This window comes from Branchiostoma lanceolatum, chromosome 11 (assembly GCF_035083965.1).
Source record: "Branchiostoma lanceolatum isolate klBraLanc5 chromosome 11, klBraLanc5.hap2, whole genome shotgun sequence".
NCBI lineage: Eukaryota > Metazoa > Chordata > Leptocardii > Amphioxiformes > Branchiostomatidae > Branchiostoma > Branchiostoma lanceolatum.
The window spans coordinates 8799402-8823382 of NC_089732.1; the positions used below are offsets into that span (position 1 = coordinate 8799402).

The 23981-nt window shown below is 41.9% G+C and overlaps 1 protein-coding gene and 4 long non-coding RNA genes across 7 annotated transcripts in view; all 5 read right to left on the reverse strand.

Moving 5' to 3' along the window:
* Nucleotides 1-308: 308 nt before the first annotated feature.
* LOC136444172 (uncharacterized) lies at nt 309-2026 on the reverse strand. The gene is made up of 3 exons (XR_010757234.1): nt 1949-2026; nt 1400-1540; nt 309-1029 (listed from the first exon to the last, which is right to left on the reverse strand). It is a non-coding gene; the product is annotated as an uncharacterized lncRNA (long non-coding RNA).
* Nucleotides 2027-2041: 15 nt separating this feature from the next.
* LOC136444173 (uncharacterized) lies at nt 2042-4672 on the reverse strand. The gene is made up of 4 exons (XM_066441645.1): nt 4459-4672; nt 3924-4301; nt 2402-3443; nt 2042-2203 (listed from the first exon to the last, which is right to left on the reverse strand). The coding sequence occupies exons 1-4, from the start codon at nt 4523-4525 to the stop codon at nt 2161-2163; spliced, it is 1530 nt and encodes a 509-aa protein (XP_066297742.1). The 5' UTR covers nt 4526-4672; the 3' UTR covers nt 2042-2160.
* Nucleotides 4673-6771: 2099 nt separating this feature from the next.
* On the reverse strand, nt 6772-18138 carry LOC136444607 (uncharacterized). Of its 2 annotated transcripts, none has more exons than XR_010757288.1 (2): nt 10671-18138; nt 6772-10311 (listed from the first exon to the last, which is right to left on the reverse strand). It is a non-coding gene; the product is annotated as an uncharacterized lncRNA (long non-coding RNA). The 2 variants fall into 2 exon arrangements; XR_010757287.1 differs by having other exon boundaries at nt 6772-10602.
* Nucleotides 18139-18286: 148 nt separating this feature from the next.
* LOC136445379 (uncharacterized) lies at nt 18287-21058 on the reverse strand. Of its 2 annotated transcripts, XR_010757406.1 has the most exons (4): nt 20865-21058; nt 20441-20522; nt 19374-19625; nt 18287-18710 (listed from the first exon to the last, which is right to left on the reverse strand). It is a non-coding gene; the product is annotated as an uncharacterized lncRNA (long non-coding RNA). The 2 variants fall into 2 exon arrangements; XR_010757405.1 differs by lacking the exon at nt 18287-18710 and having other exon boundaries at nt 18766-19625.
* A 2520-nt stretch (nt 21059-23578) lies between these two features.
* LOC136445108 (uncharacterized) overlaps nt 23579-23981 on the reverse strand; it is a 1513-nt gene continuing 1110 nt past the window's right edge. Inside the window, exon 3 of the long non-coding RNA XR_010757380.1 lies at nt 23579-23959. This is a non-coding gene — a long non-coding RNA (uncharacterized lncRNA). The remainder of the gene's footprint in view (nt 23960-23981) is intronic.

Below are 23981 nucleotides of genomic sequence, written 5' to 3' on the forward strand. Positions count from 1 at the left end.
TGGGGACACTCCTAGTCCAGGGGGCGAATTGTCAAGAATTACCATAGAGTTTATCTCTAGTATAGTAGAAACCGCTTTTTTTGCAAAGCCTACTACCCAGCGGAATCTTTCCGATTATCCGGCTTTGCCGATTACGAGGTGTAGCTCAAACCAAGGCCCAAACTGACCTGAGTGAAACTACGGGGGTGGGGTCGTGAACTAACAGGACGTCATACGGCACAAAGAATGCAAATGTATGTATATGTACACATAGTTTTTTTAAAGAAATTTTGTCGCAAAAGGACAAGGCTGTCTACAAATAAGAAAGGAGCAGAAGAAGTCTTGGCGTTTATTTTCACGCACTGCGAACGACTGCGTACAATCAATCAAACTCTACTGAACTTTACGCCTACAAACGTCTAGATCCATCTACATCCGCCTACATAGGCCAGCATACGCACATCTAGAACCGTATATCTACGCCTATATACGCATATACATGTATACGTCTACATCCGCCTACATAGGCCAACATACGCACATCTAGAACCGTATAACTACGCCTACATACGCATAATTACGTCTACATCCGCCTACATATAAGGCCATATACGCCTAGATACGTCTAGATCGGCAAACATACGCCTATACACTGTACGCATAGATACGTCTACATACACTTGCATGCACATAGATACGCATATACGCATACGTCGCCATTAGATGTGCGAAAGATTTGTAATGAAAACCTTTGCTGCAATCTGTCAATTTCGTTTGATGACTACTGTCTATGATGAACGTAGATACCTTTTAAAAGAACTACAAAAGCTCGTGTACATTATAGGTACATGTACATTATAGGTATATCTTATTGACAACAGACTTAAAAAGGATCGCAATCCTATTGTCATCACCTTGGACGAGTATCGCCCTTTTGGATATGTTATGTACAGGTGCATATTGATCTAACGATATACTGCAATCATTGTTTTCTTGACGTCTTGTCGCTTCCCTGATCTAAGGCTGTTTGACGGCTGTCGGACTCAAAGTCTGAAATTCAGAACGACACAGAATCTTTAACTCGGAAAGGCGAGCCAATGTTATAACATTCATCATCATCGTCATCATCATCATTTTCGTCATCGTAATCATCTTCATCCTGGTCATCACCACCATCATTTTCGTCTCCATGATCATGATAAACCATCTCATCATCATCATCGTCGTCGTCGTCATTATCATCATCATCACCGCCATAATAATAATCATCATCATCATTTATGCTATCATCTTTGAAACCACTGTCAGTATCAAGGATGCAATCATCGTCATTTTGCAAAAATCATCATACCTTATTGATAAATCACATCTGACCAAACTATGGTTTCAGATGGAATATAAGAAAAAAAATTCATCCTACTTTACATCCAACTCCACGTCCTGATAAGAACCCATAGAAGACGCCCTGGATCCCTGTAGGGACTGGTAGGCACTGTCAGGGCGGCTCGCTTCGAGCTCGGCTGGGTTGACGTTGTGTCTACCGTTAGCATCCATGTCTGACCTGGAGAAAACATATACAGCAATCTTTACTGACACAACAAAAGTACAGCGACTTTCGTAAGTTCTTCTACACCTATACATGCCAACAACAAACAATGGGATACAAAATGATTAACTTACATACAAGTATATGAATAATTCAACATGTCGAGTTTAACCTATCGCTTACACTACTAGTTCTAAGATCTAAACATTCTTTGATACACTTATGATATCGTAGACAATCTAGGATAAAGTGTCGTTCATCTTCAATCTCCTTTGGACAGAATGGACAAAACCTCTGGTCACGGGGAATTTTATGGTATCCTCCGATACATCATTAGGTGGTCTTCCGAGACACGGAGATCAGGGAGGACAGTAAGGACGAGGGAACATAAAAACTGGTCAATGCTGACTGAGATAGACTCACCTGTCGTAAACTGGGTTGCTCACGGCATGGCCAAATCCTCTGTGAAAGCAAGATTGACATATGTCAAATATTGTACTACATGTAGTACTCACAGTGCACGTACTGTAAGAGCATTCAGACATATTCATGAATGCATATTGGTCAGATGCAAGTTATCCATAGTCGATATCGATCAAATCGTTTCTTTGGGATGTAAATGAAAGCGAAGAGACTTACCCGTGTAATTTCTCTAGTTCTTGAAAGCCGATTGCATAGCTGCAAGAAATTCCATAAGGTTATTCACTTGTATGTCTTGTGTAACGTTAGTCTGATTTTTACTTTATTTGAAAGAAATGACAGAAATGATTCAGAAATTTTAATGACAGTATCAGGTTTGGAGGAAACATTTAAGATAGTCCGTGGTGTATAAACGTAGACCGCCGATACTTACGTTTTTCCTACGAGGTAACAAACCTGTACGCGCACCTGCCCTGTCTTTGTCGCCGGCAGAAGCATACGGCAGCGACCATCCCGACGAATAGCAGTCCGGCCACAGCGCCCCCTATCGCTGCATACATGAGGATCTGGCCTTCTGTCAGCCCAATGCTGCCACTTTGCCCCTCGCTGCCTCCCGTTTTTTCCGTCGTCATCGGTTTGGTATTCGAAAGTCTCGTCGATTTTGTGACTTGTCTCGTTGTCTCAGTATTGGCGAAGATAGTGGGCTCATTGAACGGCTGTCCAGTTCCAAAACTGTCTGACGTAGTTTCATTTGTTGCAACACCGATAGGTGACGTTGTGTGAGATGACGATGACGTCATGTCCTCCGTGACGCTATGGGGACCAGGAGATGTTCTTTCAGTGGCAGTGGTGGGCAGAACAGTGGTACCCTGTGGGTTAGAGTTTGTTGTTGTAGGCGTGGTTGTGTCCTCCTGTAACATTGTGTTAGGGGGGTCAGTTGTATCTGCTTGTCCGGTAGTTGCCGCTGTTGTAGAAGTGCCACTTGTATGTGTCGTACGTGTGGGTGTTGTAATGTCGTCCTGTGGCGTTGTGTTGGGAGGGTCGGTTGGCTGCGTAGCCGTGACGTGAGGCACAGTCGTATCTGCTTGTTGGGTTGTTATCGTTGTGGTAGAAGAATCTGTGACAGTTGTAGACTGCAGGGGTGTAATACCCGGTAGAGTTGTAGAAAACACTGGTACTGTGGCGGACGTTTGGTCGTATTGTGTTCCGGATGTCGAGGCAGTGGTGGTAGATGTTTCTTCCGTAGGTTCTGGAGTTGTAGTTGTCAGTGTTGTTGTAGTATGAGCTCCGAGTGCTGTGGTTGTCTCTAATACAGGATTCGTAGATGCTTTGGACGGTTCAGTAGAACTAAGGAATGTAGAGGGATCCAGAAGACCTGATGTCCTGGCAGCGGTGGTAGAAGTTGAGATCGTTGGTTGGATAGTTGTGGTTAGAGACGGAGTGGTCAAGTGTGTGTCGGCAGTGCTAGTTGGCTGCGGGGATGCTGTGGCCACTGCACCTGGATGGAAGAATCTTTGTATATTAGGGCCCTGTCACACTTGTGCGTATATTCAAGTGCGCATGAGTTCCGCAGTAACATTTTTTTGGTTTAAGTATATTTTGCGGGGAGGAAGTTGTTTTCTACTTTGACTCACCGTTGATCAGTCTAGTTATCAAACCATAGAAATTACTTCTTCGGCTGCAAACTTGACCTAAACCCAAAATATGTTAATACGAAACGCATGCGGGCTTTTATGTACGCACAAGTGTGACAGGGGCTTTAGAAAACACCATCACATTCCTTCTCCTCCTAATGGTCAGAGGTGGCCATTAACATATTCAACTGTCATAGACAACTGGACTCATATTAAGGATGCAATTCTCTTTTTGTCTTTCATGCGTTGCTAGCGACTTTGTTGAACATTTAAAAGTACTCGTTAGAGACAGAACAAAATGCATCATGATCATCACATAAAACACCAGAAAAAGTCAATCTTACCTGTAACTGTAAACATAGCTCGGAAACCCTGACCCCTTGCTGGAAAAAAGCCTCCGGTAAAAGACACCAACATTGAGGTTCCACTAGAGGTGGTGACGGCAGGGGGAGGGGTGTTCGTACAGTATGTGCCAAGCACAGGCGATGCCGTGGTGGACCCATCGTACACCTCTACCTTAGTAACCCCACACGGACCAACCCATACAGTCTCTTGTGGTAGGTTAAAATCGGGAAACTGTAGGTTGATTTCTCCACTTGTGACTTGGATGAGCCAGCTACATCGGGCATTGCTGGGGTATTTACCGTCAGGGAAGTTTGGCGTGGTGAACTCTTGGACACCCTGCTCCGTCAACGCAAGGTGTGATCCACCATCACATTGGGCTAGGGAAAGTTGGTAGGATAAAAGTGTATTATACAAAGGGCACACATAAGTGGAGTATAGCTGCCTGAGTTTTCTACCATACCATATGTAGTTCGAGTAACAGAAATAGACGTACTAGTAATTAGATATATTCCCCGCACCCGTGATGCAACTTACCTGCTGAAAGTTGGATGACGAAACAAACCACGCACAGCAAATAAAATATTATCCCGTTCCTCAACATGATGTTGCTGAAAGACTTTTCACACTGCGTGTACTAATTAAGTATAAGACTAGTGTTCACGCCCTTATGCAACTTGTAATCCAGACTAACTCACGTTGAAAAACAAGTTACTTGATTCTGAACGTTGACCGAGAAAATTAGATAAGAGTGTCAAGGTACATGGCCTCACTTCCCCGGGCAAGCACACTCGAGCTGACTGTGGTATTTGCAAACCACTTCATGAATCTCTCGTCAGAAGGCAAACATCAAACCGCCTCAGTGGGGGAGGTCTGTTTGGCGAAGGCTAAAACCTCCGTGAAACAAGAGTTCCACGACCTCATATCTCCATGAACAATTCTATTCATGCAAATGACTTACACATTTGCACAATATATGCTTGGTCATAAACACCTTTATCTAACTTACACATGTTGCAATATTGACAGTCCTATAATTTTCCACTTAGATGAATTATCGTGTTTTGCATTAATTATGCAAATTAGGAACTTTATTTGCAAAATGTGTATCTGTTGATGCTCCACTTTCCATAAACTACATATGTTACATGTATTTGAGTCTGATAATGGAAAACACTGTAAATATGGATTTTCCTCATTAGCTATGCAAATTAAGTCACAATTAGCATAATTTGCACTTCATTATGTATATCTCTGTCTAAGCTACCTGTTTACTAAGTATCATATTGACAGTCCTATAATTTTCCAGTTAGATGAGATATGGTGTTTTGCATTGATTATGCAAATTAGGAATTTATTTGCATAATTGGTATCTGTTGATGACCCACTTTCCATAAACTACATACGCTACATGTATTTGAGTCTGATAATGGAAAACACTGCAAATATAGATTTTCCTCATTAGCTATGCAAATTAAGTCCCAATTAGCATAATTTGCACTTCATAGTGTATATCTCTATCTAAGCTACCTGCATACTAAATATCATGGAAATCCGTTGTTCCTTTGTTCAGTTATTCTCCTTAGAAGATTTTCACAAAAACGCCCTTGCAGTTTCAGAGGAAGCTGCTAGGGGGCCCAAACCTACACCACTTCTTTATTACATCACAAGCTATCTGCCACCCAAAAATCAAGACCACAGCACGTCCAGGTCAAAAGATACAAAAATTGCAGTTCTGCTGCAGTACCAAGGTCACATACCAGGGGGCCCAAAATCGACCTTAAATTTCGGTTTCACAACACCGGCCCACATCCCAAATATCATTGTAATCCATCAAGAGGTTCTTGAGTTATGCTGACTGGAGTGGTGCGGAAACACAAACATACACACATACATACATACACACATACACACACACACACACACAGACAGACACACCCAAAACAATATCTCCATTTTTCATGGAGATAATGAAGGTATTGTTCTCTTTGTGTCTGCCTGTCAGTCTGTCGGTGTGTTTGTGTTTCCGAATATTTTTCGTCAGCATAACTTAAGAACCTCTTGATGGCAAGTGATGCTATTTAGTATGCGGGTAGGTGTGGAAAGACAAACCTCAATGTGAAGTTTGGGCCTTCTTGCAATTATCCTTGGTATTGCAGTAGACTTTCCGGTTTTTGTATCTTTTGGACATGGTATGGTATTGCTTTGTGAAGTAGTGGTGATAGCTTTTCATGTAAACTAGAAACACGTGTGTCGGGGTAACTACTCTCCAAGCAGATGTTGGAGGGAAACCTTCTTCCTGGATAGCAAAGTTCTTTATTCACAACCATCTAACACGAGCCAACGTCGTTCGATGACCGCAAGTATGCATACATATGCAAGTATGCACAGATACACATATTTATTGCACGCATACATACACGCTTGCAGAGATGAATACATAGTAACATGTATGCATTCATAAACGCATGCCTGCATTCATACAAGCATAGATATATTCATACAAGCATAGATATATGCAAACAAGCATGCATGCGTGTATTCATTGCACGCATACATACATACATACACACCAACAAGCATAAAACATACACACAAGCAAGCAAGCAACCATGCATGCATGCATACAGGCATTGATTCATTTCTTCATTCATTCATGCCTGCATGCATGCATACAGGTCAACTACAGCACAACCGACTTACCACCGCTGAAGGAGGACAGACCGACTGGCGTAAGGTGATGCAGGCTTCTGGAGGTGGCATTCGATGATGACCTTGGCGACCAAGACATTCATACAATCATTCGCACATTCAGTTCAATGCATTCAACTATAGAGAGCAAACGGAAACTGGGTTCAAATCGTGTCTTTAGTAGCAGTTGTCGACAAAGTACAAGATCGTCAAGTGTACAGCTGTGCCACTCTGGCATTTTGAAACATTATCTCGAAATTTACATGAATACAATATTTCACAATGTTTGTACCTACCTCTAGAACAACAATGTGTAAGCCTCATCTCTAATACTACAAACATCTATACACCACAAGTAACATAAATACAATAGTTCACAATATTTCTATAAGTACCCTAGCCCTACCCTAACAAAAGTGTAAAGTTAACCTAACCTGTCATAAATACTAGCTAAAATACAACAACTACAGTCTCCATGCATAGAAGCCCCATTTTATGAAGAATCAGGAAAACTATTTTGGGTTAGCTCAAAAGGCTTAGGCTTAGGTGTAAGTGCTGAGGGTTAGTCAAAGGAGTTAATGTGATTGTTAGTGTTAGTGTGAGTCTCTACCCAAGCCTTTTAAGCATGGCTAGCTTCAAAGGAGCTGAACGAATTTTCATGGGACCTCTGTACAGAAGACTCTAAGCCATAGTCTAAGCTACTTCAACCTAAGCTAACAAAGTCTAGGCTACCATAGTCTAAACTACTAAAGCCTAAGCTACCTCTGTCAATTGACTTCTATGTAATGCCACAAAGAAGAATCACTGCCGGAAGTTCTTCACAGCGCCGTTGCCTCTGAGCCAAGTCCTGAAGATGTCCTCTCCCTCACACGCCGGATCAGAAGTCCCGAAGTTGTCTGGTCACTTCCAGGTCCCCGAGGTCTGCATGTGTCTGGTTAAGGATCATTTTGGTGCAAAATATCCATTTAAAGGGTTCGTCTTATATCTGGAAGAGAAGAAACAGGTACACACAGACAAACCTGTGGAGAAAAAGACACAGGCACACATATCTTCAATCTGGAAGAAAAGCAACAGAAACACACAGACCTGTGGAGAAAAAAACACAAGCACACATATCTTCAATCCGGAAGAAAAGCAACAGAAACACACACACAGACAAACCTGTGGAGAAAAAGACACAAGCACACATATCTTAACTCTGGAAGAAAAAGCAACAAAAACACACAGACAGACAGACCTGTGGAGAAAAAGGCACAGGCACACATATCTTCAATCTGGAAGAAAAGCAACAGAAACACACAGACAGACAAACCTGTGGAGAAAAAGACACAAGCACATATATCTTCAATCTGGAAGAAAAGCAACAGAAACACACAGACAGACAAACCTGTGGAGAAAAAGACACAAGCACACATATCTTAACTCTGGAAGAAAAAGTAACAAAAACACACAGACAGACAGACCTGTGGAGAAAAAGGCACAAGCACACATATCTTCAATCCGGAAGAAAAGCAACAGAAACACACAGACAGACAGACCTGTGGAGAAAAAGACACAGGCACACATATCTTCAATCTGGAAGAAAAGCAACAGAAACACACAGACAAACCTGTGGAGAAAAAGACAAGAACACATATCTTCAATCTGGAAGAAAAGCAACAGAAACACACACACACAAACCTGTGGAGAAAAAGACACAAGCACATATATCTTAACTCTGGAAGAAAAAGCAACAAAAACACACAGACAGACAGACCTGTGGAGAAAAAGGCACAAGCACACATATCTTAAATCTGGAAGAAAAAGCAACAAAAACACACAGACAGACAAACCTGTGGAGAAAAAGACACAAGCACACATATCTTAACTCTGGAAGAAAAAGCAACAAAAACACACAGACAGACAGACCTGTGGAGAAAAAGGCACAAGCACACATATCTTCAATCTGGAAGAAAAGCAACAGAAACACAGACAGACAAACCTGTGGAGAAAAAGACACAAGCACATATATCTTAACTCTGGAAGAAAAAGCAACAAAAACACACAGACAGACAGACCTGTGGAGAAAAAGGCACAAGCACACATATCTTCAATCTGGAAGAAAAGCAACAGAAACACAGACAGACAAACCTGTGGAGAAAAAGACACAAGCACATATATCTTAACTCTGGAAGAAAAAGCAACAAAAACACACAGACAGACAAACCTGTGGAGAAAAAGACACAAGCACACATTTTCCATCTGGAAGAAAAGCAACAAAAACACACAGACAGATAGACAGATCTGTGGAGAAAAAGACTCAAGCACACATATCTTCAATCTGGAAGAAAAGCAACAGAAACACACAGACAGACAGATCTGTTGAGAAAAAGACTCAAGCACACATATCTTCAATCTGGAAGAAAAAGCAACAAAAACACACAGACAGACAAACCTGTGGAGAAAAAGACACAAGCACACATATCTTCAATCTGGAAGAAAAGCAACAGAAACACAGACAGACAAACCTGTGGAGAAAAAGACACAAGCACATATATCTTAACTCTGGAAGAAAAAAGCAACAAAAACACACAGACAGACAAACCTGTGGAGAAAAAGACCCAAGCACACATATCTTTAATCTGGAAGAAAAGCAACAAAAACACTCACACAGACAGAAGGACGTGTTGGGAAAAGACTAGCACACATATCCTGATTTTTGTATTATTGATTTTTTAATTATTATTCATTTATCATTATCTATCGATTATTTTTTATTGATTCTTATCTATCGATTATTATTGATTGATTATTGTTTATCAATATCTATATTGATATTGATATGAATATTTAATGATATGTATTATTGATATTGATTATCTATTATTTACCATTCACTATTTATTGTTTATTTATTTACTCATTTATTTATTTGTCATTTCTTATTTATTTCATTCTGGAAGGAAAGGCAACAAAAACACACAAACCTGTAGAGAAAAGAGAAGCACACATATCTTCCTTTCTGAAGAAAAGCAACAGAAACACACAGACCAACTTGTTGAGAAAAAGACACAAGCACACATATCTTCAATCTGGAAGAAAAGCAACAGAAACACACACACAGACAGACAAACCTGTAGAGAAAAAGACACAAGCACACATATCTTCAATCTAGAAGAAAAGCAACAGAAACACACACACACAGACAGACAAACCTGTGGAGAAAAAGGCACAAGCACACATATCTTCAATCTGAAAGAAAAGCAACAGAAACACACACACACACAGACAGACAAACCTGTGGAGAAAAAAGACACATTTTCCTTCTGGAAGAAAAGCAACAGAAACACACAGACCATCTTGTTGAGAAAAGACAAGCACAAATATCTTCCATCTGGATGAAAAACGAACAGATCCACACACACACCTGTAGAGAAAAAGACACAAGCACATATAGCTTTATTCTGGAAGAAAAGCCCAGACAGGCAGACAGACAAACCTGTGGAGAAATAGACACCAGAACACATATCTTCACTCCGTCTATTTCTTTTTCTTCGATTCCAGACAAACCTGTGGAGAAAAAGATACAAGAACGCATATCTTCATTCTGGAAGGAAAAGCAACAGAAACACACACAGACAAACCTGTGGAGAAATAGACACCAGAACACATATCTTAAATCTGGAAGAAAAAGTAACAGAAACACACAGACAGACAAACCTGTGGAAGAAAAAGACAAGAACGCATATCTTCATTCTGGAAGGAAAAGCAACAGAAACACACACACAGACAAACCTGTGGAGAAAAAGACAAGAACACATATCATAAATCTGGAAGAAAAAGTAACAGAAACACACAGACAGACAAACCTGTGGAGAAAAAGACAAGAACGCATATCTTCATTCTGGAAGGAAAAGAAACAGACACACAGACAAACCTGTGGAGAAAAAGACAAGAACACATATCTTAAATCTGGAAGAAAAAGTAACAGAAACACACAGACAGACAAACCTGTGGAGAAAAAGACAAGAACGCATATCTTCATTCTGGAAGGAAAAGAAACAGACACACAGACAAACCTGTGGAGAAAAAGACAAGAACACATCTTTGTTCTGGAAGAAAAGCAACAAAAACATGGCTTGTATCTTAATTCGGTATCTGCCTTCAAACACAGCTAACATCTTAATTCGGTATCTGCCTTCAAACACGGCTAACATCTTAAGTTGGTATCTGCCTTCAAACACAGCTAACATCTTAATTCGGTATCTGCCTTCAAACACAGCTAACATCTTAAGTCGGTATCTGCCTTCAAACACAGCTAACATCTAAAGTCCGTATCTGCCTTCAAACACAGCTAACATCTTAAGTCGGTAACTGTCTACAAACACAGCTAACATCTTAATTCGGTATCTGCCTTCAAACACAGCTAACATCTTAAGTCGGTATCTGCATTTAAACATAGCTAACATCTTAAGTCGGTATCTGCCTTCAAACACAGCTAACATCTTAATTCGGTATCTGCCTTCAAACACAGCTAACATCTTAATTCGGTATCTGCCTTCAAACACAGCTAACATCTTAAGTCGGTATCTGCCTTCAAACACAGCTAACATCTTAAGTCCGTATCTGCCTTCAAACACAGCTAACATCTTAAGTCGGTAACTGCCTACAAACACAGCTAACATCTTAATTCGGTATCTGCCTTTAAACACAGCTAACATCTTAAGTCGGTATCTGCCTTCAAACACAGCTAACATCTTAAGTCGGTATCTGCCTTCAAACACAGCTAACATTTTAAGTCGGTAACTGCCTACAAACATAGCTAACATCTTAAGTCCGTATCTGCCTTCAAACTAACATAGCTAACATCTTAAGACGGTGCCTGCCTGCAAACAGACATAGCTAACATCTTAAGTCGGTAACTGCCTACAAACATAGCTAACATCTTAAGTCCGTATCTGCCTTCAAACTAACATAGCTAACATCTTAAGACGGTATCTGCCTTCAAACAGACGTTGCTAACATCTTAAGACGGTACCTGCCCTCAAACAGACATTGCTAACATCTTAAGACGGTATCTGCCTTCAAACAGACATAGCTAACATCTTAAGACGGTACCTGCCCTCAAACAGACATTGCTAACATCTTAAGTCGGTATCTGCCTTTGGATGTAGCTAATATCTTAAGTCCGTATCTGCATTTAAAAAAGCATAGCTTACATCTTAAGACGGTATCAAACAGACACAGCTAACGTCTTAAGACGGTATTTGCTTTCAAACAGACATAGCTAACATCTTAAGACGGTACCTGCCTTCAAACAGACATAGCTAACATCTTGAGACGGTATCAAACAGACATAGCTAACAGGTATCTGCCGTCAAACATAGCTGACATTTTAAGTCGGTATCTGCCTTTGGATGCCTTCACATCCATTTGAATCGTTGAATCAGTCTGAGGTAATCAGTGCAGGACAATAGTCTGCTGTGCGGCTGTGAATCATAGTGACAAGTGGTTTCGCTCCACCACGGCTACTAGACTCGCCACCAGACTAACAGCCAAACCCTACATGGCACAATAGTGCACAAGTAACGACCTCACCATAAGGGCCACAGATTAGGCCCCCATCCTCAAGCTAATCACTAAAGCTAATCCTATGCCGACTGTACGCCACACCCCTGAAAGCACGAGTGAAAGCACCCCCGTACGGCAACCAGGGAGTCGTCCTCATCCCACCATGGACGATCCGCTCAGGTGCCACACGCAACCTAGAAGGTTCCCTTTCCTCGAGCAGTTTTCAGCGGTCACAATGGTCCAAACCTGCTACTTCGAAGAGGAATAGGATCCCTGGTCACCCCCATACTGATTGCTCAGTACTGCCGCTCGAATGCCTAGGTGACCGACAGTGGTGCACAAGCAGTTGACAACCGCACGGCGGACGAGCCGAAGCCGCCCAGTGTAACGTCGCCTTCACACGTTCCCACAAGTCACATCGGGGTCTCTCCGCACCCTACACCCCTGCCACCTCGACACTCCCCGGTACAGTGAGGCCGTGAGCTACAACTATTTCAATGTTTCATATTTAATACCCTAACGGAGTGTACCAGTGAGGACGTCGTGATGGAACGGAAACGCCCGCATCAGTGTGTAGCCAACCCACGTGTGACAAGGGGCCCATGACCGCACCAGCGAATCAGCCCGATACCGCCTGCCGCGGAGGGCCAGCCCTCGCGCGGCCACGTGGGGTACCATCCTCACGGACTGCCTGGCTTTGTGACCACCACTGCCCTCGGCGCGATAAGTCAGGGTTCAACACAAGGTATCACACAAGGACAGACTTTTCATTGACTGGCTGAACGATAATAATGTGGGCTATGAGATCCGGTATCGCCTGCAGATGCTGGGACCCATCAACTTCCACTGCCTACAAGACGTAGTCTTGGACACCCCGGCGGTTACCCGGAAGGCCTGACCCGAAGTCACCCTGCCTGTGGAACTGTCGCCCGTATTATCGTTCCGATTGCACGTACCACACCAAGCCAGTACTAGAACTCGCTGTCCCGCGGACTCTCACCATCTAACAGGGGTTAAACGCACAGTATGCTAACAACAGCCTAACCGTCTATCCAGTTTTGGAGCACCACTTATTTCCGGGCGCTCACTGATGGCCAATGCACAGCAAGTTACCGCACCTGTTACCGCAGACGGATTATTTTTAATTGGGTACCTGCCCAAATCAAATGGAACACATCGATGATTTTAATTGGGTACCTGCCCAAACCATGTGTAACAACACATCCATGACTTTAATTGGGTACCTGCCCAAGCCTGGTGTAGCAACACATCGAAGATTTTACTTGGGTACCTGCCCAAATCAGGTGAAACAACACTTTCATGACTTTAATTGGGTACCTGCCCGACAAGGCTAGGGAGGTAGAGGGAGCCTATCCCCTGCACTCTGGTAGAGATCCAGCCCATCACCAACAATAGAGCACATTGCTTAATACTAACTACTGCGTGCACAGTGCTCCTACATTTACATATCCAAATGACCATCCCTTATGACAATGACATTACATTGCCTACCTGTTTAGGTGAGCTAGAACAGACAGAAATGTCAGCCCAAACCAGGTGTAACAACACATCCATGACTTTAATTGGGTACCTGCCCAAACCAGGTGTAACAACACATCCATGACTTAAATTGGGTACCTGCCCAAACCAGGTTAAACAACATGACTTTAATTGGGTACCTGCCCGACAAGGCTAGGGAGGTAGAGGGAGCCTATCCCCTCACTCTAGTAGAGATCCAGCCCATCACCAACAAGAGAGCACATAAACTACTGCGTGCACACAGTTGACTTTTTTGGCTGCTCTACACAAGGAAGAGCTGAGAAAAATTGGTATAGACTCATTGTTTGTTCCCCTTGTATTTTTTTTTCTTTTCAAAAAAATAATGTTTGAGGTCTAAATAGGTTTGATTGAAACTAAAACAACCTTCATGGCACAGTTTCCTTCAAATTACCTCATGAATCATACAGATCTTTTTCTCCCTACGAACATCTTAAGTTACTACTTTCAATTGTGGTTATAAAACAAGTTAACAAATAAGAGTATAACGAGAAGCCAGATAGTACAGAACACAAAATGTCTCTATTACAACCCATAGTCTTTTCCACAAACATGCTAATCAACTTACTGAGTAGTAAAACCGGAAGGAGCGAGAAAACAGAGAAGATCAGACAAGTAACCAGTGCAGGGATTCAACCTCCTGGGTTATAACACCGGGAACGAACCAGACTGCAAACGTTGCATCGGCAAATGAGCGAAAAATCATGAGAGAAAGATAGTGTAGTCCTGGAAAATACCTACCTCCGTGGAGGGGGCTCTGAAGACTCAAACCCAGATCGTACACCGTATTCGTGTCCGTGCAACGTGCTAGCGATCAGAACTATAGAGACAGTAACCATATCTATTACTGTACATCAACATTGAAATGTTTTTGGGGTGTGCTCTCTTTTCATATTATGTGCAAACTACACCACCATGCCTCGGAGCTTCGCTCTGACGTTCCCTCGAAGGAACTATGTATTTCAGCCCCTGTTTGGGAATAAGGAGCCCTGGTGTGTTGCAAGGCTATCTCAAAGCCTTTTAAACGAAGCTTCAAACTGGGCAAGCAGCCCGCACCAGCATCATAGTCCTGTAAACAAGGCATATAATTTGGGTGTCCGCTCAGTCCAGACTTCGTCCATGCAGGACTCGGTGGTGTACAATATTCCAATCTGTTTCACCACCATGCCTCGGAGCCTTGCTCTGACGTTCCCCTCGCCGGCACTATGTATTTCAGCCCCTGTTTGGGAATAAGGGGCCCTGGTGTGTTGCAAGGCTATCTCAAAGCCTTTTAAACGAAGCTTCAATCTGGGCAAGCAGCCCGCACCAGCATCATAGTCCTGTAAACAAGGCACATAATTTGGGTGTCCGCTCAGTCCAGACTTCGTCCATGCAGGACTCGGCGGTGTACAATATTCCAATCTGTTTGCATTTTAGGCCCTTGATAATGTACAGCAATAGATATGATCACTCTACTCTATGGTTCTAAACTCTAGCAACGTTGCACGGACAAGAAAACTGCGTACGATTTGAATATGACTCGACAGAACCCCCCGCAACGAATGCAAGTAGGGCTGCACAATCTTCCGCCTATGGTTTTCCCTTCATTTGTCTAGGTAATGTTCGATGAATCTAAATGGGTACCTGCCCAAACCAGGGATAACAACACATTCATGAATTTAATTTAGGAACCCGTTCAAACCAGGTGAAACAACATATCCATGACTTTACTTGGGTACCTGCCTAAACAACAACACTTCTATGACTTTAATTGGGTACCTTCCAAAACAACAACACATCCATGACTTTAATTGGGTACCTGCCCGACAAGGCTAGGGAGGTAGAGGGAGCCTGTCCCCTGCACTCTGGAAGAGATCCAGCCCATCACCGACAATAGAGCATAGATAGGTGTGCTTGAAGGCAGATACCGACTTAAGATGAGCATACTAACTACTGCATGCACACAGTGCGCCAACATTTACATATACAAATGACCATCCCTAATGACACTGACATCACATTGCCTACCTGTTGGAGTGAGATAAAACAGATCGAAATGTCATACCACCCTTCATAGGCTCCCCTAGTACTGGTGCAGCCATACCACCTCCCCTTAAAGTAAATGGTGCTATTCTGGTGTTCTAGGCTCCTCTAAGTACAGACATAACCAACAGACCCCCGTACTGTTGCAAACACCCCACCTCCTCGTATTGGCAGATACCAACTTAAGATGTTACATAACTAATTATAACTATAACTCACGTCATTATCACAGTAGGATGATCCAATGTCTAAGTTCACAATTGTTAAACTATTAGAATCGTAAAACTATTGGTTAGGAATTCACATATAGCTGGTATATCGGCATACACATGAAGTCTGCTGTCAAAGTTGAAACGTTGTTGAAATAACCGCAGGTATCTATAGGTACATGTGAAATCAAGGAATCAAATATAAGTCCACAACTTCGATTTTTATTATGAGGAGAGCAGCTGAAATACATGTACATACATAGAATATTTCATTCATAAAAGCTTCAAGGCACCTTGTCGTAAAACTGTAACGTCAATTCACGTCATTTGATATCTTTATTGATAATTGTTGCACATGACAGTTTCGTGGTGAAAATCATAAGAATCAGTGTTGAAAACAAAACTGAATGTTCTCCTTGTAGTTTTTTTGTTTTCAGAAAAATAATGTTTGAGGTCTAAATGGGTTTGGTTGAAACAGAAACAACCTTTATGGCGCAGTTTTCTACAATCTACCTCATGACTCATACAGATCTTTTTCTCCCTACGAAAATCTTAAGTTACAAGTTAATAAAAAAGAGTCTAAAGAGAAGCTATATAGTTCATAATCCTAAATGTATATGTCACAGTCCATAGTCTTTTTCAGAAAAACGCTAATCAACGTTTTTGAGAAAACGGTGGTATATCTGAAAGTAAAATACTCTCAAAACCATGGACAGAGTTTCGTCATATTTGGGACTTATATTTCTAGTGGAATGAAGATTCTGTGGTAGAATTCAAAGTGAGGTCAAAACAGCTTTTCTAAAACAACTATCATGTCAATCTGGTTTCTCCTCTATTTACCACCTAAATCTTTCCTTACCTGTTTGATTGTGGTTCCAAAATCAGATAAACGATGAAGAGCATAACGAGAAGTTAGAAAGTAAAGGATACAAAGTGCCTTCTTTATGCTGTATAGTCTTTTCCACAAACATGCTAATCAACTTACTGAGTAGTAAAACCGTAAGTGGAAAGAAAACGGAAAAGATCAGACAAGTAACCAGTGCAGGGATTCAACCTCCTGGGTTATAACACCGGGAACGAACCAGAATGCAAACATTTCATCGGCAAGTGAGAGACAAATCATAAGAGAAAGATAGTGTAGCCTAGAAAATACCTGCCTCCGTGGAGGGGGCTCTGAAGACTCAAACCCAGATCGTACACCGTATTCGTGTCCGTGCAACGTGCTAGCGATCAGAACAATAGAGACAGTAACCATATCTATTACTGTACATCAACATTGGAATGTTTTTGGGGTGTGCTCTCTTTTCATTTTATGTGCAAACTACACCACCATGCCTCGGAGCTTTGCTCTGACGTTCCCTCGAAGGAACTATGTATTTAAGCCCCTATTTGGGAATAAGGCTATCTCAAAGCCTTTTAAACGAAGCTTCAATCTGGGCAAGCAGCCCGCACCAGCATCATAGTCCAGTAAACAAGGCATATAATTTGGGTGTCCGCTCAGTCCAGACTTCGTCCATGCAGGACTCGGTGGTGTACAATATTCCAATCTGTTTCACCACCATGCCTCGGAGCCTTGCTCTGACGTTCCCCTCGCCGGCACTATGTATTTCAGCCCCTGTTTGGGAATAAGGAGCCCTGGTGTGTTGCAAGACTATCTCAAAGCCTTTTAAACGAAGCTTCAATCTGGGCAAGCAGCCCGCACCAGCATCATAGTCCTGTAAACAAGGCATATGATTTGGGTGTCCGCTCAGTCCAGGCTTCGGTGGTGTACAATATTCCAATCTGTTTGCACTTTGGGCCCTTGATAATGGCCTGTTGGGAGGATCATTGTCCCAATCACACTCATGGTGATAACCTCTGCGTTTGTGTCAATGTACAGCAATAGATATGATCACTCTATGGTTCTAAACTCTAGTAACGTTGCACGGACAAGAAAACGGCGTGTGATTTGAATATGACTCGACAGAACCCCCCCGCAACGAAGGCAAGTATCTTATAAGACTGCATAATCTTCCGCCTACGATTTTTGCTTTCATTTGTCGAGGCAATTTTCGTAGTCAGGGTCCATCCCGGTACTGTAACCCAGGAGACTGAATCCCCTGCACTGGTCACGTGACCGACATTTTCTGCTTTCTCCCACCTTACGATTGAACTCCTCAGCAAATTGATTTGCCTGTTTGTGAAAAACACTATACATCATAAAGAAGACATCTTGTATCCTCTACTTTCTGACTTCTTGTTATATTCTTCTTCGTTTAACTGATTTTGGAACCACAATCAAAACAGGTAACGGAAGATTTAAGTGGTAGATCGAAGAGAAACCAGATTGACATAAAAGATGTTTTTAGAAAAGCTGTTCTGACCTTACTTTGAATTCTACCACAGAATTTTCATTCCACTAGAAATGTTAAGTCCAAAATGTGTTGAAACTCCGTCCATGGTTTTAAGAGAATTATACTTTCAGATATAACACCGTTTCTCGTAAACTTCATCAGACAAATTAAAAGCATTTTTTGTTTCTTTCAGCAATAAGACATATGGATGTATATGTTGATGTGATGCTGTGTTAAAGATCAATGTCAAAGGTCAACGAATGCGTGTTCTGCAATGTTGAGGCCCTGCCTCTGGATCAAGAGGTCAGCAGTTGGAATCCCCGCTGTTGTCTTCATCGTGCAAGGGTTGCAGTCTTCAGGATCTAGGATGGGATGTTCTATCGCTCAATTCAAACTAATTCACCTCTTCAGCATAAACATGAATATCCTAAAAGTATGCACATATAGCACATTTGTCATAATGAAAGAAGCCGACACATTGGTGTGCACACAACTTTATTATAGTACGATACGTTAGAATGTGCAACGTATCTCGTAGCCTCTTTAGTGTAAAATAACGGTACGCAACGACAGTGTGTACATGTATATTTTTTATTATCTGGCAATCGTCACATACATTTTTGAACTGGTCTTTGGTTTGTCAACACCTACCCACATACCAAATAACAATCTGTTCACAACTTGACTTATGGGTTGAAACGGTACTGCTGCATGAGCGCATTCAGATTATCAAAGAACAGAGAAGCTTTGAATCGAATTACATGTCTGGTTTGTACGGAGTTACTGTATATAAGCTCGCACGTCCAAGTGTACATTACATAGCTTTGCACGATGTCGCATGCGCAGGGGCCGAGGGAATGTTGTTCTCAATGCATTTGTATGTGGGGGGGGGAGCAAGCGGGAGTGGGATGGGGCAAGCGGGAGTGGGTTTGGAGCAAGCAGGGGTGGGAGAAAGTATAGTTGGGTAAAAGAGGTGGGGAAAGGGGGTAGGGGAAGAAGGGTGGGGAAAGTAAGGTGGGGAAAAGAAGGGCGGGGAGACGAGGGTGGGGAAAAGAAGGATGATGATAAGAAGTAAGGAAATTTAACTGACCTAATTTTGAATAATCTCCAAGCAGATGTAAGGATCCGGAGGAAACCAATGACTACAAAAGTGCGACACTAGAGAAAATAACAAAAGATATGGAAACTGGTAGGAACCACTGTCAGTGAGAATGAGCCGGATCCTTGCATCTGCTTGGAGATTAATTTTGCAGTCTGTATGGCATCCAGGAGATCATGAAGCAGAAATACATCAGTGAGCGGTGGGCGCTCACATTCTCTACCCAAAGGCTTTACTGACGATCTGAAAAAAAAAAAAACAGTCTTAAAATTCTAGCTTCGGTAAAGGCATCACATATCAATGAGGAAAACGCGAAGGAGCGCATTAATGTAGCGTCATCTGTGAATTCCATAACTACAGTTCAAATGTTTCACTGTATACTGACATTTCAATGTTTACAATATGGCAGACAGTTTTTGTTGCCATGACAATATCGCCACTGAAGTTGATATGCAAATTAGGATGACGTAACTGGCCATGGATGCGCTCTACGCACGACGACAGGCAACAACAGAAGCAATAAACCATACAGGTTGCATATTCAAACGTCGAAAATTCAACCATTCTATCCGATAGGTAAATAGACCATTAAAACTGGACAATGATAGGCTGACAGCTAGCAGGTTTACAAACCTTCCTACGTCATAGGAATGCTATGAATGGCGCTATTTACGTGTTTACACTCATACATAATTATGCAAATGACATGACAAGAAACCAGGTGCGTAGCTCCACACCACCCCTCCGCTCAACATTCCTTGCATTTAACGTTAAACGTTCGTGATATTAATGAAACAAACTATCAACAGTGACGCTTTTGGCGACACACTAAGAAGCATCTCCTATTTTTATATTTACAGCCTCACCTAACCGTCGTAAAAGAGTCGTTAAAATAGTAGTCCGTGTTACGACGTACAACAAGAGAAAAATACACTACTACTACTAGTATACTTCCACAAACGACAACATACTAGCAAAAAAAGCCAACCGTGGTCGAAAATGCTCGCTGTCATATACTAAACAACAGAAGAAGGTACACAAAAGAAATTTGTACTTACTTGTTTGGCTGGAAAATGAAGAATCAGTGTTGTTTGTCTGGACTTCGGCAGAAGAGACAGGTTGTGGTGTGTCCAGCTATGACTGCGGCGAAAAACAAAGAAATATCCATAAATATATGTAACGTTACATCAAATGATCCCGTTGAATGTGTGACTACCATGAAATACTTGTTGACAATTAAGTCTCAATGCCTCAGCTTGAAATTTTTGCTGTAAAACTTTCAGTACAGTTTCTCCGCCCTTGTTCAAGTTTTATCAATTTCCAAAAAGTCGTCGGTTATTTTCACAAGCCTTTGTTATGTCCAGTTTCAACTGTACGGTAAAAATACACAAGACACGCGTTGCCAACCACACTGTATTGCTTTGCTGACAAATCTTAACGCTTTTCGTCGAAAACACCAAGAAAATTTTTCTGGAAGCTTACCTGTAAGGTTCTGCATCACGTGTTTGAATCCAAAGCCATCCGACCGCGCTTCCAAGCTCTTCCGCAAGCTTTTCCGGCCATTCTCGTCCATGGTATTCCAGAAGCCCTTCTCCGCAATTTTTGTAGACAAATCTCCGCGAAAATGTGAGAAAATTGCAAGTTTTGTGTGTCGAAAGTTGGAACTTTTGGACACGTCGCACGGTGCACACACGGACCACGCTACAGCAGGAATGCAACACCTGGTGAGCCTAACGTCATCGCGGCGGGAAATTTGAATATCACGTGAGGTAATTAGGCAAGGGGCGTCTCTGATTGGCCACGACGGTATGATATAATTGATTAAAGACATGATTATTCGAGACATTTTTACCTTATCATCTCAAAGTAAGAAAAGTGTAAAACTGATGAATCAAAAAAGAAACCCTGCCTAAGGCTGGATTTACACACGCGTTTCTACCCCCGGGTTTTTAGTGCGCTCCGCGAATACTCTGTGAGCAAACTCGAGTTTAATGGAAACGTGTGTGTAAACTGGGCCTTAGAATACCTGTAGTGCCGATATTCACCTGTACAGTTACGTTGGCATGTGACGTTCATCACATGTTTATCACCTTTGCCAAGAAGGTTATGTTTTCGGTAGCGTTTGTATGTGTGTGTGTGTAGAAGACCAGCATAACTCAAGAAGGCCTGGATGGATTGTCTTGATATTTGGTTTGTAGGTAGGTCTTGGTGAGACCCGGAAATGATTAGATTTTGGGCCCCCTAGTGACCCCCAAAAGTACTTCAGTGGAACTTCATGTTTTGATATCTCGTGTTCAGGACATGCTATGGTCCTGGTTGTTTAGTGGTAGATCTCTCTTTGGACAGAAAGTAAGTGGTATAGGCTTGGGCCCCCTAGCGCCTTTCTTGGAACTGCAGGAGCAGGTTTTGCTTCAGACCTTGAAAGGGAATAATAATGAGTACTGATTTACATACTGAGATACTTATTATGCGATTCGGTACCTACTTTGCATAATTAATGAGGAAAGTGTATACATCCGCCACATTTTATGATAGGACTCTAAAACATGTGACATATGTAACTGAGGAAGAGAGAAATATTAAAAAATATCAACTATGCAAATTAAGACTTTATTTGCACAATTAATGAGAAAATACTACAATTCAAGATGGGGTTGACGGATCATCAAGATGTTTGCATAACTAATGAGGTTATTTCAAAAACCAGCTGGGTTCCATCATATGACTATTCAAATATGTGACATTTCTATCTAAAGAGGAGAGGAATGTTGATAGATAGAAAAGATGCTAAAAAGGACAAGACCACTGGATAATAGGATCAGAAGAAAAAGAAGTACTCAAGTCTATTTTCATGCATTTTCAATTAAACTTTACTGGACATAACAATCTTATCATGTAGTAAGTCATAGTCGACCGAGAAAAGACCATCTGCATCAGATATAAACACTAACATTGAGGATTTTGATAGCTTGAGTAATGTATGGTAACGTTGGGTAACCTAAATTCGGGATTTTTCCGATAATGGTTGACTGAAATCAATCTAGCAGAAGAATAAACCATCCTTTTTTTCTATTATTCTGTCAGTATCATGTACTATCTTTGCACTAATCATATATATGGTAGATTTTGTCTCTAGTCGTGCTGACACCATAATAATTCAACTTAAAACTACCGTCCGCCGCACGCAGAATGACAGTGCTGTCGGACAGGGGGGCACATTAATTCGGGAGAGAAGATTCGTCTTGAATATCTTACCGCTAATCACATTTTATACAGCAGCTATTCGTTCCACCCTTGGCTTGAGGAGAGTGCTATGGATATAGACGTGTCCAAGTAAAAAAAATACACGAAAAAACGGCCGTACCGCACACATCAGGCCTTCCGGAACAACCCGTGTGTTGAGTCGGCAGAACGTTAGTCAAAGTCGATCCCCACCGTCATGGAAATTTGTACATTATTCATCGGGGCGTTAGCTGGATGCCGTAGAAATGGTAATACTATTATGTCCATGTGTTTCTGCTTGTGCTAAGAGCAAACTTTGAGGAAAATATCGCCATCAGTCCACTATCACACACAACATTTGGACAAAAAGTGTTCCTCGCAAACGTTTGTCGTCTGCCGAATAGCAGGATTCTGGGTAACGAATATGGCGGCGGGAAAATTCACCGTAGTGCCGTAGCCATTGGTTGTAGCAACAAAGAGGCGTTTTGATGATTAATCACACTTAGAGTCCAGTTGTAGGTTAGCACAAGAGATTCTAATAAGTTGTATTGCAAATAATTGTGTTTAGCAGGAAGCGGATGTGACATTTGTCTTATAAACCAGTGAACAACTATGCAGTATAATTCTCCCACGAAGCCCTCAGACTGTGACAATAAGGGACGGAGAGATTTTGACGTAGCCAACTTCTAATGAATGGTTATCGAAGCTTTTCACACAGTGTTCTGAATACGTTAGTCTGTCAAGTTTGCATTTCTAGCGGTATTACTGATGTTGCATCTAGCAAATATCCCTAAATACCCCGTTTTCGAAAAATCCCGACTTTAAGTACCCCACGAATTTAGGTTACCCAACGTTACCACATCTTTGATTCGATGATTTTGTGACTGTTTTAATAACATAATCACAAACATTCTATGTTTTACTAACTGTTCAATGTGTAAGATATACTAGTAGTCAACTAGACGCCAAGCTTCTTTCACGATGTGTGTCATTTTGATATGAACATACCATTTCATTGCACAGAAATGGCTGTATCTCTACTGTACAATAGACAACAAACTAAACGGATCGACTGGCTAATGCTCATCATAGCCGTTCACATTGAACCCGTGTTTCCCGCAATATATGTACAGCAACAATAGCATTACATTGTTTAAAAATCACCCATACTGTACAGGTGTTTTTAAACAATGTGATGCGATTGTTCATTTGCTATTTTGTTTGTCTATTTTTGTTGTTTTATGTCCTTGTCCAGCGAAGACGATCGTGACCCCTGTAGGGACTGGTAGGCGCTGTCAGGCCTGGCCGCCTTGAGCTGGGCCGGGTTGTCTCTGCCGTTATCATCCGTCTCAAGCCTAAGTAAAACAAACAGACATA